The following is a 14,779-nucleotide window of genomic DNA, read 5'->3' as shown; positions in this document are numbered from 1 at the left end:
TGTTCGGGCGTCTCTTCCTGAAGCTGAAAGCACAGTTGTTCAGAGTCAGTGTTTACCAAGATGCCGTGAATTATTTATGAAGGATAAATAACAATGAAAATAGACTGAATTAGTTTAACAGTTTCAATTTGTTTAATTACATCGTACTCTTAAACTGCTTGACTCGACTTTCCTCTCATACTTTTTGTTTTCATGGAAAGCTCCTTTGGAGAAAAGCCCAGTGATATTTATATTACTTATTTATATTGCGTACTGAATTTTTTTGCCGTGCGATCTACAACATGAAAACCAACTCTGGTACATGTACATAGTATAGTTTGTGGTTGACCGTGCCAAACGAAACTAGTAACGACAGCAGTTAACAAATGTATTGGAGTAAAAAGTATATATGTTCTTCATTAACGTAGTCGAGTGGATAGTGAAAGTTGCTCATATTATTGAAAGTTGCTCATATTATTGAAATCCACCATTTACCTACTTAAATACAATAACGAAGTGCTCTTACTTCGTTACTTACCACACCTGATAAAAGTTTAAAGAACTCGACCGCAAGGCTTACCACAAAGCCTGCTTTCCATTTAATTCTGTGTTACAATCAAAAGACTTGATTGTACTTTTACAATACTTTTATACAATTAATTTCAACTCTCGTATACTTCAGTACATTATAAAGCAGGAACGTACGTTAGCCATGGAATAATGTGTTAAAGGGACACAGAACAGAGGGCACAGCTAACTGAGACTCCCACCATGTTGAAAATACCTAAAGGGAGACCGAACTTGTCCATCGGAGAAGACTGAAAAAGACATTGCTTAAGCCACTCACTCCCTTTTCCCGGTTCCATGATTTAGTCATTTGCAAAATGTTCCCCACATATCCAGAATCATCTCATCAGTATTTAAAGGTTCATTAAACATGTGTGAAACTGGAAGAACGGAGTTTCCATCTAAACATCAAACCAAAAATATTTATTTTTCAGCTTCATTTTTCATTCTTCATTTTTCAAAGTCATCCTTTATAATATAGATATTTAACTTAACCTATGATGAAAAACTGTAAGGACATCCAGTACACCACTGTCCAGGTTAGGTCCCTGTTCACAGTTTACAGCAGTTTAAATCAGGACACACGCTGTCCTGATACAATTTGTATTTCATCGTGTAATTACATTATACACCACCGCGGATTAAAAAAAACCCACTAAAAACATCTTAACAGAGGACTCCACGTGAACTCAGGAAAATGGAGTTGCTGGAGTACGGGGAACGCAAATGGGTGTTATTTTAGACACAGAAGTAATGGACGGAAAATAAGAGTTTACCTGGCTGCACAACAGCCATGAGGGCTCCAAATAATATCCATAATCCAGTCAATCGAATTGAGGCCATAGTCCGTGAAGTACGAGTCGTTCGGTAATATCCGCCTTGTGAAACAGTGCCTAGTCTCTTTACAAATGAAATAGGATTTTCACCTCTCTTGGTCACCATTCAGACAGACACCTCCTTTTCACAAAAGACACACCTTCCGGTACAAAGGAACGTTGATGCTATCAGATAACAAACAGGTTAACTTCGCGTCATTGTACACTTCCAGTATCGTCCTCCCTCGTTTCTCAGTATCGAGTTACTCAACCATTTTCGACCCAAATATAGTTCACAACACAGCATCGCCCCTCTCGTTGTCTGAAGGATAAACAAATAATTTCGGATTTGAACAGTTCCAAAAATGGCAACGTAGAACAAATTATGTAAGGCGTGTTGCTATCCTCGGGCACAGCAAGAGTAGCATAAACTGAGACTATGTAAGGCGTGTTACTATCCTCGAGCACAGCAAGAGTGGCATAAACTGAGACAAGTATTCAATCGGATTCGTAGTGAAACAACGATTATGACGGTCACAGAACCAATATTCTTCATCCACTTCTATTTTAACGTTGTGTTGAAGCGCAATATTTTTAAAGCTAAAACTCCTGACGGTTCCAGGATAACCATTTTCAGTTCAGCAAAAATCTCTGGTGCTGACATTAAGTCGATATCACTTATCAAACATACCCATGAGACCAACATTATTAAAAAGACATTTGAACATGTTTTTAAACAAGATTTATTGACAAATAAAATGTCACTTTTAAACCGTTAAAAGATCATGATTTACAAAGAGAAGCGTTAATGTCACACAATATAGACAATTCACAGTTCATATAAACTTTCAGTCATACAAACTTAAAAACTTAGTCATGATGATATGGAAATTTAAAAAATAAATAAATAAATCTGGCAACATAGAAGCTGCTAGGTGCACCATATCTGATTCAGTAGCAGGAGAACTTTATTATCTCTGTAGAATGAGAAAATATATATATATATGTGTGTGTGTGTGTGTGTGTATGACAAAGTGCTAACTCAGAGGAACACAGTGCTTTTAGACACATGTGAGCAACGTGCCATGATATCTTGATCTGTATTTTGTTAACACTCAAATACTTGTTTAAATAAAATATGTTTAACTGAAACGTACAGATAACAATAAATACAGTTTTAAGTACAACAGCAACGCAAATAAGAACTTTAACCTTAATTTAAAATAAAGCACTGAGCAATGCATACAGTTTGAGTCAAAATGATCCATACCTAAATTAAAGCAAGAACAGACAGGAGAAAGGAATGACACATCCCAGAGAGGTTTCATGTAAAGGTAAGCACGACCACAGCTACAGTACTTTAAATATGGAAGATGTGGCCTGGTAACAATACAGAGAGGAATCATCCTCTACTTGTTTCCTTGCTTTTGAGAGTGCTGACCCACCTGTTGAATAGGAGCAAACAATCTAATCTAAGTTTCCATGATTAAGCTTTCACTCATCAAGAGTTTTCATGAAGGTGGAGAAATAATGTGAGATTGAACAGCTTTGGAACATAGTCTGGGTGTGTCTGTATGTACATTTCTAACTCTTCCTCCCATAACTACACCATCATACTTCTGACCTTTAGCAGGAGCTGCTCTGAGTGTTGTTAGAATCAGATGTATAGGTACTGGTCTTCTTTGAGTATTTCAAAGCACTGAAGGAAACCCTCATCCTCTCTGCTGTGCGTTCGCTACGACATTTCAGCATGTTCTTCACATGGTCCCTGAAGTCTTCCGAGATGAAGTAATACACAAATGGATCCACACAGCTGTTTAGACTAGCCAGACACAGAGTAGTGATATAAAACCCATAAGCATTATTCTTCACATTGTTCAGCAGGAGTGAGTAGTGTACAAAAAGCATAATGTTACTAGGTGCAAAACACAACAGGAACATCACCAGAACTGTAATGATGAGAATCACTGCCTTCTGACGCTTCTTACTGATGTCTTCGGTTGTCATGGAGCACCTGAGGGACTTCAGCATCTGGATGTATGCCACCACACAGACAACAGCAGGGATTACAAACCCCAAAATCCCCATGGTCAGAAAGTATCCAGCTGGAATTTTTGCTTGGCTGGTCCTGGTAATGTCATGACAAGTGAGGATATCCAGATTGGTAGCTCTAACTGTTTGATCATATGAGTAGAGAGGGATAGTGAGAAGCCAAACCACCAACCACACTGAGACGGAGATGCCGATGGCAATTTTGTTATCCCTTCGACGATGAGAGAGGGGGTGGACAACAGCCCAGTACCTCTGCACACTAATACAAGCGATAAAAATGGCAGAGCAGTACATGTTCCCATAGAAAAAGGCCACCAAGACTTTACAGAGTGCCTCACCATAGATCCAGTTATTCTTGTTGAAGTGGTAAGCGATTTTAAGAGGGATCCAGACAACAAACAGTAGGTCTGACAAAGCCAGGTTGGCCATGAAAATGGAACCTGGGTGTTTCTTCTTTGTCCTGAAGAGGAAGACCCAAATGGCCATGGCATTGGTAGGCAGACCTACCGCAAACACAACAATATAGACAATGGGAAGGAAGACTGTGGTCAGATGACCCGTCAGCACCATCTCAGCCATTGGTGGCACCTTGACACCCTCATTAGTCTCTTCACCGATATATCCTCGGGTTTTTCCTTTGGAGAAAAACAAAAGAAAGAGATTGTGTTATTCTGGAAGAACATAAAGCACATTTTTTTAGGATCTGAATTCTTTGTAAATTTGTATGCCCAAAAAGACAGAAGATTTTTTTTCTCAGTGGTTTTCCTGGTGAGAGCTTTGTGTCTGCGTAATGTTTTGTGTCAAATTGCAACACTGTCCAATGTCTTTTTCAAGGTCATGTGAACATTATTACCAATCAAAAGTTCCAGTTCATAAATTTCAGTTCATAAACGAATGTACAAATGAATGAAATATGAAAGTATTTTATCGGAAATTGGTTTGAATATGTTACATCTGCATATTATTTGTGTAGACATAGTTTTTGATTCTGAGTTGCGCCGTTTTCACTGTTAAGAATGTGCGCTCTACTGAGGTTGTACCTTTGAGGGAACACACAACAACAAGAGCTGAAACTGTTTTTCAACCACTTAACCTACTTTATTAAGTTTGTTTTTTTTTTCCTTTTGTAATCATCTCAATCCAAACAAATACTTAAGTATAACATTGGGATATACTGATATATAGCTCTTTATAGTTTGTTTGCTCTTTAATACAAAGGCATTACTGATTCCATAAGCCTAGCCTTTCCACACATCATCCAGTTTTCACTCATCCATCTTCATTTCTCATTTGTTCAGTCTACACAGAGACTGCAAGAGAAGGTAACGTGTTAAAACCACCCTGTATCTGGGGTTTATGGGATATGGCTTATTAACCCGAATATCTGGGTGGAGAAACTTGGAAATTTTTGTGCAAATCCACAAAATTTGAGCCCCAAAAATTCTACCAAAAGTGAAATGTAAAATGTTTAAATATTCTAAGCCCATACTGTAGTAATTCACAACTGAGGCCTGGATTGAATTTGTGAAATCTGTAAAAGGGAAACTGAATTTTTACCCTTTGAATTTTGGAAATTTACATGTTTGTCATGTGAATTTTGAACAATGGAAACAACCTCAATTTTAAAACCGTAAAATTTAAGGACAAATTCAGATCAAATTAAATTTTTTAAATATACTGAATTCAAATCTTTTTGAAAGCATACTGCTCACATAATGACTTACATTCTCTCGTTTGCCAGACAGTAGTACCACACCTTCATAAAGGCTTTGTTGTCATGGTTGACATAAATAAAATGGGTTGACAGCAAAAAGCAGGCACCTTTGGCCTTCTGGACGGCTTCATTGTGCAGTGGAAGATTTTAAAATACATTCTGATATAATGGTGTTAATGTTCTTCACTCCTCTCCAACTATTATTAAGAATAATTCCCAGTATTCTTAATTTGACCTGGCCAATATTTGGAATTCAGATGAATCCAGACCATTCTCTCTGGTCCTAACAGTTATCGGTAAAGCATCTTCTTCACATATTATTAATCTCTCGAAGCACTGTGTCTTTTAAGCAGGAGCACACAAACAGTTTTTATAATAACAATAATGATAATAAAGTTTATTTAGAGCCCAATATCACTATTTATATTCTCAAAGGGCTTTACATGTCCAAAACAAAGTCAAATCAAAATTATATTATCCATAAGTTAGAGAAAATAGATAGGTCTTTAGTCTTGTTTTAAAAGTATGAAGAGAGAGTTTGCCTCCCTAATTTCTGTAGGTAAACCATTCCAGAGGAAGGGAGAGCGGTAGGAAAAGGCTCGGTTGGCAGGGGACTTCTTTTTAACTCTTGGAACGACTAATAGTCCAGAATCTTGACAGCGCAGGGTGCAAGGGGAGTTGTAGGGTGTAATTAAGTCAGATAAGTAGGCCGGCACAAGCCCATGTAAAATTTTATATGTTAATAAAAATCTACCCTTGCATGAATTGGAAGCCAATGAAGGGAAGCTAGGACAGATGTAATGTGGTCAAACTTCCTTGTTTTGGTCAGGACTCTGGCAGCAGCATTCTGAACCAGCTGAAGACTTTTGGTAATAGAGGCAGGCTGGCCAGAGTACAAAACATTGCAGTAATCGAGGCGAGACATGACTAATGCATAAACAATGGTTTCTGCATCAGCCATACTTAGAGAGAGCCTAATTTTAGCTATGTTATGGAGGCGATAAACGGCAGTTTTGGTGGTGTTTTTGACATGAGTGGCTAGCGAGAGACTAGAGTCAAAAATCACACCAAGGTTTTGAGCTGTAGAGTTTTGAGAGATGATGCAGTTGTCAAAATTTAGAGTTAGATCACTAAAAAGACGCTTATGCGTAGGGGGACCAATGACCATCATTTCAGTCTTGCCTGGGTTAAGCATCAGGAAATTTGAAGACATCCAACCCTTAATACCACAAAGACAAGCCTCAACTGACAACTGACAATTGACAATCTATCATTTTCAAAAAACTGCTAAAAGATTTCGTTAAACTAATGTATTTTTTCAGAAAGAACATTCCTTTCGCATTACGTAGGGTATCTTGTCTTACCTTCTGTCGTCATATTTACGCAGATCAAAATCAAACTGGAAAGGTACTTTGTGCCTCTTTTAGGATCCCAACCAAACCAACCAATTGTAACAAATTCGACTTATCCTCTTTTTAAAATCGTTTTTATAGTTTTACTAAGCGTGTAACAGTTTCAACTCTGCTGAGATCGCCGTGATTCCAGACTGCGTCCACGCCCTAAACAGGTGAACTCACGTGACGGTATTTTCCTGTTTTTCGACATCTTTAGTCAGTCCCTGAATGTTAGTGGCTTGTTAGTCGGCGTAATCAATTATGCTAATACGACTTCTCAAACCGCTGGATAACATAATAGCCACGAGTAGACCTATAGATTGTCCATTATTTCCATCTCCTTTGAGCGAACGGAAAAACACAGAATTTTTAACCTACTTACTGTCGGAAAGACAAAAATGCTGATTAGCATAAATTTCCTTTTCCCATTTGAAAGAAGGATTCAGTTAGAATGACAGACTGACAGAATTTTACCCTTAAAAACTGAGATTACGCTGATCTTGCCGCAGAGGTTTTAGTGGTTAGAGCGCAACTCATATCGTATCACATACCAAACGGTTGACTTTCTGGTTGGATGCTTTGGTATGAGTATTGACTGTAGTCTCGTATTTCCCATGTTTCAATGTGTAGGCCTACCTGAACTGAGCTCTACCAAATAGTGAAGCATGTGACGACCAAACCGTTTGTATGGCCAATAAGTGCGTAAAACATCACATTTAGTGCGTTAATCAGAGTCTAGGTTAGGACGGGCTAGATGTTCACTCACAGCGAACATCGCCTGAGTTTTCTAACCAAACAAGTCATTTCCCTTTATAAAACATTACAAACAGTTTTTTAAAACCTATTTTGCAAACGGACACTTCTTGTGCGCATTTAAAGGGGCTATGCAAAATGTAAGCCCCGCTATCCAAGCGCCTTTGTGTATTAATTTACATAGAGTATAGGAGTAGAAAGGACAGTTTATCACCCTGAGGGTGTTAATGCTACCATTTGACATTTGCCTTGAGATCAGGTATCATTGACAGAGAACAATTGCGGCTCAATGCATCTTTTCTTCATTTGTATTTTTTTATTTTCAAACACATTACAACATTACAATACCAAACATACTATTCACACGGTAGTCTACAGGTAACAAAGTGCACAAACACAGACAGAAAACAAAAATGAAAAAAACAAAAGCTAACACAACAGCACGGCACTATGGGTCACAGCATCGCCCCCTCCCCACAACACACAACACCGCATATGACACCCACTGAGGCTTTCAATTACATGTTATCTAATGATCCCCACCATTAATAAATCTCAGGAAGCTACCCCACCTTTCAGTGAATTTAGACACAGCATCTGTCAGTTTGGCACTCCACTGATCACTGACTCATTTGAACATTCATTTTATCAGAATAATGTGTGAGAGACATTTTAACTATGAAGCCAAACACATACCAAAATGTAATTCCACTAATTCAAAAACTGAATGCCATATCCCAATAATGACAGACTCAACACGTTCTGCTTATTAAAACATTACTAAAAGCACTTGCTGTTATGGACTATAATTTGCACAATCCATTTCAGACACCACAGGGGTATTCCAGAAAGCGGGTTTAGTGAAAACTCAGTTAACTCAGAGTAAGTGGTAAACCTCCTAATCAAAGAGACCTATGGCTTCATTCTCCTAGCAAAACAAAGCCTTCTATTAGAAGGTTTACTACTTGCTCTGAGTTAACTAACTCAGAGTTTTCACTAAACTCACTTTCTGGAGTACCCCCCAGTAGTTTGTATGAAAATCATTGGTCAGTCTGCCAAAAGTCACATGTACTGAAGCATAGACAAATGTAATGAGCATGACCCTTCTCAGGGTGAGCATGACCCTTCTCAGCATGTACTGTGATTATGTGCAGATCCAGATGGGTGTTTTTCTGTCATTATCATGGTGTTTACCTCATCTTAGATCAGTGAAAGCTGGCCTACTCTTCATATACAAAGTGAAATACAGAAATAATGGGGATGCAGCCTTCCCTTCTGTTTATATGCAGCAAACTCTGGAACTCACTGCTGCTTTTTACCAGACAGTCAACATCTTTATGCATTTTTAAAAAAGCAGCTAAAATCATATCTTTTCAGCATTGTTTTTAGTCATCTCTTAAGCTGTTTTGAGCCATTTTGAGTTTTTTATCTCTTATTTTATCAAGTCTGTTTTTTTAGTTTATTTGTTACTGTATTTAAATGTAAGTTTTTCCTTTTTATTGAAATGATTTTTACTTTCATTACTATTTTTGTGATACTGTCTTGCCTTGCACTTTGAATTGCATCATTGCATGAAAGGTGCAACATAAATAAAGATTATTATTGTTATTATTAATATTATTAATATTATTATTATTATTATTATTATTATTATTATTACTACACACCTCTCCCCTTATCAGCAGTCTTGGCTGTCTGGCATTTGGAATGTTTTACTTGTAACAAGTAATTAGATTACTTGTTGTAATCTAATTTTTACAACTATTCCAAGTCCATTTATTCAGATCTACAGAATCTCTGTTGTGCTACCCTCATTAACCATCAAAAAGTAGCCATCACATGCCGGTCAAATTAACTCACTGGCTCCAAACTAGGCCGGAGCCTGAACTTACTGAAAATATTGAATTTTTAATATTGTCTATGTGTCAGTAAACAGTTGTGGGCATGGCTGAATGTAATATTCTCCAAATATGGTATACATACTGTCAACCTGCTTACAAAGCACTGTGTAATATTTGGTAAATGTCTGTAATTGGGTGGGGCTAGACTACAGGAATCTTCCAAAGATTTAGTACCAGTCATAATCAACCTTATTGCCAAGTGTATATGCACCAGTAAGTTGTCGTGGTGTAGGTGTCTACACTTAAAACAGAGGATAAGGTATACCAGCAGAGTAATTATAAATACTGAGATGCAACAGATAAAACACACCAGAAAACACAATATAGCAGAAACACATAGACATGAAACAACAGACTAGTTGAACAACTACAGATACGACAGTATATAAAACAGTACAGAAGAAACACAACACAACAGACTACTTCAGCAACCAAATCAAAGAATAGTTGATTGTATACAGATTTGTATTTACAATGGTTATGCAAATGTACCAGGATGTGCAAAGGCAATAGTGCAGCGGATGGTGGGAAAGGAGGGAAATATACCAGAATGATTAAAGTGATCAACAGTGCGGCTGGTTATGGGCAGGGTGATATGTGACAGTGAGCATGTGTCAGCTCAGCTAGAGTCTTGGTGACAGAATAATCAGTTGGTGAGTGTTATGACTTGAGGGAAGAAGCTGTATGGTGGCCTATAGTCCTGGTTGTCAGTACCCCCAGCCTCCTTCCTGAGGGGAGGCATATGAGGGTGTGGTGTGTCCGCCACGATTCTCCCTGCCGTTTTGCTTGTCCTTAAGTAGCACAGATCAGCAGCTGGGTGGAGCTGGCGTCGGGTGATCTTCTCAGCACACCGCATAAAGTGCTGTAGTTTACAATTACACGTATTGAGGCAGGGGCCAAACCAGACGACAGTGCATGGTGGGAAGACAGATTCAGTTAGACTGTAGAACTGGACCAGCAGCTTCTGAGACGGCTTGAATTTTTTCAGGTACCGTGGGAAGTGATTGACTGCCAGGGCTATTTTGGGATTGTCCCACTTGAGCTCCTTGGAAATCATTGTTGGCAGAATGATTAACGACTCTGTTTAGGCTATATAAGTGCTTATTTCTTGTGCTGTAATTTGGTTGAGGTGTTTATTGAAGTTGATGATGAACTCCATGGTCTCGGGATCAGGAAAAGCACAGCCTCCAAATATGGGGACTCATTGGAAAGGAGGCCACCCAGGATGTTATTTCCAAAGAACTTGAAGAGACGGAAAGAATCACCGTTTGGAGCACAGTCACTGGTATAAAGGGGGAACAGAAGAAAAGAGAGCACATAGCCCTGAGGTGCACCAGGCTGTTGTTGAAGGAAAAGAGTTTGGAGACATGGTTGTCAATCCTGATTTACTGCCTCCTGCTACCTGTTTCAGCTAGTTTTGAATCACCAATTCCATGTGTTATCACAAGTGCCTTGTATGGCACACTTGCATAAGCCCCAAAAGGTGAAAACATTGTAAATGTCTGATGTAGGCAAAGTCAGCCACCACTCTTTTTCACCTTCCCTTCCCGAATTTGCAAGCTTGTCCACATGTGTAGAGCATATGCAAACCTATATCTCCTAGGTTCTCCTGCAACAGTGCAGGTGTCCCATTGACACTAAGAGTTGGCAAAGTGTAAGGTCACGGAGAGCACACTGTTTGGCTGACTGGCCAGTTATGTTCTGTGCAGTGTGTGATCCACTCTGGGACATTGCTGATATCTGAACTAGCCACAGCCTGCAATGTAACTTATTGCCACAGCAACTGAGCGCCCAGTGATTTTGCTGTTAGTTTTTCATAACTACATTTGTTTCTATGGTATTGTTTCATAACTGCCACCTAAGCTGTGATACAACTCACCAAAGACACAGATAAAAAAATCAGTCCTTAAATGTGATCAAATCAAAGGTACAGCACACTGAATCTTTTTTTCAGAGATCTCACAGAAATAACTAAGGTTGTATGGGTAATGGTAACATGTGCTTTAGGAGCTAACCTCAGCAAACAAGCCTATGGCACTAAGCATCTACACTATAAAACTTAGATGTCAGGTTTGTATTACATTTGCATGTTCCCTCTTTCTTGTGCAAGCAATTTCCTTGGGTTTTCATCGTGACATACCAAAACACAAACAGTTAAATACGGGTGGAAGGGATGTTTCACTGGCATTGTTTCACCCAGGTGGGAAGACAAACACAGGCCATGGATCATCATAGGCAGTCTCCAAAAGGTCATAGAGACAGTAAAGGGAAGCTAAAGAAAGTGCTTCCTCTAGCTTTTTCACTCTTTTTATGCTATGCTGAGCTGGGCTTCCTGGTTGCAAAAGACATGTCAACATCCCCAAATTTGCTTGAAAAAGTGGAACTACTGCAAGGGCAGATCAGCATGCTATGAACTAAAATATTATGAAACTATTTTTTTTTTTTTCACTGTAAAAGCATTTAGCTGACTGCCCGCAGCAATGCATGAGACTGCGATGTGACCAACTACTCCTCCCTCTGTAAATGTAATACTGCCATCTGTTGGAGTCATTCTGAAATGCAGCTTGTTTTGGCAGTCAAAGAGAAATTGTTCCAATTAATCTGATGACAACAGATGTCAGATTCTTTTTTATTGTAATTAAAGATTAAATCAACAAAACTAATCCTAAGCACATACAAAAACATATTTACAAATGACTGGTTTCACAGCTCTGTCAAACACATTGATTCAAATTTAGCCCCACCATAGACTTTGTTACTCAAGACAGTATCTACTTTGTCATGTCCACACCTACATGACTATCAAAGACGCACATAGGAGAACTTACTCTATTTTTCACATCATAAGGTCAAGCAAGGCACTTAACAACGTAAAAGGAAACTAGGACAGGGTTTACCTGGCCCAGTCTAAAGCTGACTGCCTGTCACTTTCTTCAATATGAATATTTAGCACTTAGCATCTGTCCTTTGTATCAATTAATTTCATACAGTACATTAACTACTGTCATGTTTAGATTAATTAACTGACCTTTACATTTCAGTTCAAGTCAAAACAAAATCTGTCACTCACATTTCAGATAAGCAATTTTAACACAGAAAACAACATACACATGGCACATCACAATCTGAAACATATGTTTTACAGTCACCATGGATTATAATACTGTGTGGTAAATATCACAAAGTTAAGCCTGAAGCTTTTGGGATTACAGAGGGCAGGATGAGTAAGAGAACAGCCCTTTCACAGGGCAGCAGAAATACATAGTTGGCTTACAGAAAAAAAAAAGGAAATATTTTTTCATTCCCTTTCTCTCGCACTGAAATATTTATATACACACATTGTTCCGCTGTGTGAGACACATCCTCCTAGACTGATTTCATCAGGCCAGTAGTTTCTTGTACTGGCTGCTATCGTTGACCGTGCGAGTGGCGTTTCCTTTACTGCTGGATTTAGAGGATTCTGAGCTGAGATCAAATGAATCATTTCCAGAACTGCTCTTGCAGCCCAGGAGCTCTGCAATCTGTTTCTGGCACTGTGATGAGCCATAGTAATACAACATAGGGTCCAGACAGGTACTGACACTACCCAGGCAAAGGCTCACCAAGTAGGTAGCATATAATGCATCTACACCTCCCTCCTCTGGTTCATCGCCCAGGCCCAAACCCACGCAGTGCACCAGTAGGATGATATTAGTAGGTACAAAGCAGGCCACAAACTCTATTGCCACAGCTATCGACATCATTACAGCCCTCCTCCTCTTTTTCCAGTAGATCGTTGATGACAAGGCAACGCCATTCCCGTGTTTGGCAGACTTCACGCCAAGCACCCAAATGAAGCGGGCATAACACGTTGCTGTGACAACCAGTGGCACAAAGAAGAAGAGACATAGCAGGACAGAAAAGTGGTATACGTATGCGCCGCCACTCGGATTCTGTACATCGTGGCACGTGGTAATGTTTAGGTCACTGAGATACATAGTCTGGTTCATAGAGAACATGGGCACTGTGCCAAGGAGCGCCAACACCCACATGCCAGTGCAAACCAAGCCAGCATTATGAGCGTTTCGCCACGACACTGAAGAGAAGGGGTAGGCCACTGCTAGCATGCGATCCACACTTATACACATGATTAATAATATGGTGCAATACATGTAGCAGTAGAAAGCCACTGTGACCACCTGACACAAAGCTTGGCCAAAAAGCCAGTCATTCCCACTGAGGTGGTAATGGATCTTCAGAGGCAGCAACAGGGTAAACAGCAAGTCTGCAAAGGCTAGGTTCAGCATAAAAATCACGGCTGGTTTCTTGGTTTTTATCCGACAGGAGAACATTGCCACAGCAAATGAGTTAAGCAGCAAGCTGATAATGAAGACTAGGCAGTAGATGGATGGTATGATTTGCGTGGACAGAGATCCGGTCAGGAAAGCTGCTGCCTTATCCTTTACATAGTTAATCTCGATTTGTCTGGACCTGTTTCTAAAGCCTTGAGTGGTTTGAGAAATGTTATCAGAATAAGGATAGTCAATTGGCTCATCTGTAACCACTTCTGTCCGTGTGTAAACGGCAAAAGCACGTCCTCTAGGCAGGCTCCCTAAAATAAAAAAAATAAAAAAATCACACATTAACAGACACCCGGACAAATGTTCACATACATACAAGAATAATGTATTGAAAGATGAGTACAACAAAGACAACATTTTCAATAAAAACACATTTTAATTGTGATAAATAAATGGGTTTGTGTATTAACAAACGCGGCTTCTTAAAGCAGGACAGTGAAGGTTTCCTTCTCTTTCGTCCAGGTTCCTGTCTCGTAATAAATATATTCGCCTAGTGTAGACAGATTTGTCCCGCGTCTGGGAATGTGCTGGCTGCTACTCAGTTCCCTATTAAAACAAAGTCACCGTGTCTGCGTCCCAGGACAATACCACGGAGCCGTAACTAAGAAAACAGTCTACCTCATCGAATTTACGTAATATTTTGTTCTTCAGTTGGAACGTGATTGACGTGTGCGATATTTCAGACTGATAGTCAACCATCCGCATCCGACTGCTGAGCATGAAGGGAAATACCATGTGGCACAACAATAAAACTGAAAAGCAACGAATATTCACACGCTGAGCTACAGTAGAGCTCCGGTTCTGAGTTTTCATGGCGTCACAGCGAAATCCCTCGACTCGCTTGGGGAAAGTTAATACTCTTCCAATAAAGCCGAACTTACCGTTAAAAGCGGCGGCCGTGTGCACCCCTATCATTAAAAGAGCAAAACCCGTGGCGTCCATTGATGCTTTTTCAGAAGAAATGTTCTCTGTTTAATCGCGTTCTCCCGTCAAATCAGAGGCCACGGCAAATATTAGTACACTGTAGTCCACTTTTGACGTGATCACAGAACAGTCCCCTCTCTAGACACTCAAACGCCCCCGTCGATTAAGGGAGGCGCGTTCCTATCTGCTGATGTCATCATGCACTTCTTTACTGCAGTCGTTATTCTTTGTTTTTTTTCATTCCGTTGTTTTTCAAATAAAAAGATTACATAAACCGAAAGGTGCCTGAAGTGTTGCATTGATAATGCTTCATGGACAAATCTGAGACGTTTATTTACGA

At 39.4% G+C, this 14,779-nt stretch overlaps 2 protein-coding genes across 2 annotated transcripts; both read right to left on the bottom strand.

Moving 5' to 3' along the window:
• Positions 1-2,987: 2,987 nt before the first annotated feature.
• f2rl1.1 (coagulation factor II (thrombin) receptor-like 1, tandem duplicate 1) lies at positions 2,988-10,232 on the bottom strand. Its single transcript, XM_030767930.1, has 2 exons — positions 9,890-10,232; positions 2,988-4,048 (listed from the first exon to the last, which is right to left on the bottom strand). Exons 1-2 carry the CDS (start codon positions 10,230-10,232, stop codon positions 2,988-2,990), a joined length of 1,404 nt encoding a protein of 467 aa, XP_030623790.1.
• A 2,273-nt stretch (positions 10,233-12,505) lies between these two features.
• LOC115808256 (proteinase-activated receptor 1-like) lies at positions 12,506-14,525 on the bottom strand. The gene is made up of 2 exons (XM_030769574.1): positions 14,397-14,525; positions 12,506-13,766 (listed from the first exon to the last, which is right to left on the bottom strand). The coding sequence occupies exons 1-2, from the start codon at positions 14,455-14,457 to the stop codon at positions 12,556-12,558; spliced, it is 1,272 nt and encodes a 423-aa protein (XP_030625434.1). The 5' UTR covers positions 14,458-14,525; the 3' UTR covers positions 12,506-12,555.
• Between the last annotated feature and the right edge of the window lie 254 nt (positions 14,526-14,779).

This window comes from Chanos chanos, chromosome 3 (assembly GCF_902362185.1).
Source record: "Chanos chanos chromosome 3, fChaCha1.1, whole genome shotgun sequence".
Classification (NCBI taxonomy): domain Eukaryota; kingdom Metazoa; phylum Chordata; class Actinopteri; order Gonorynchiformes; family Chanidae; genus Chanos; species Chanos chanos.
Note: the sequence above shows the minus strand (reverse complement) of the source record. Positions and strands in the feature narration are given on the sequence as shown.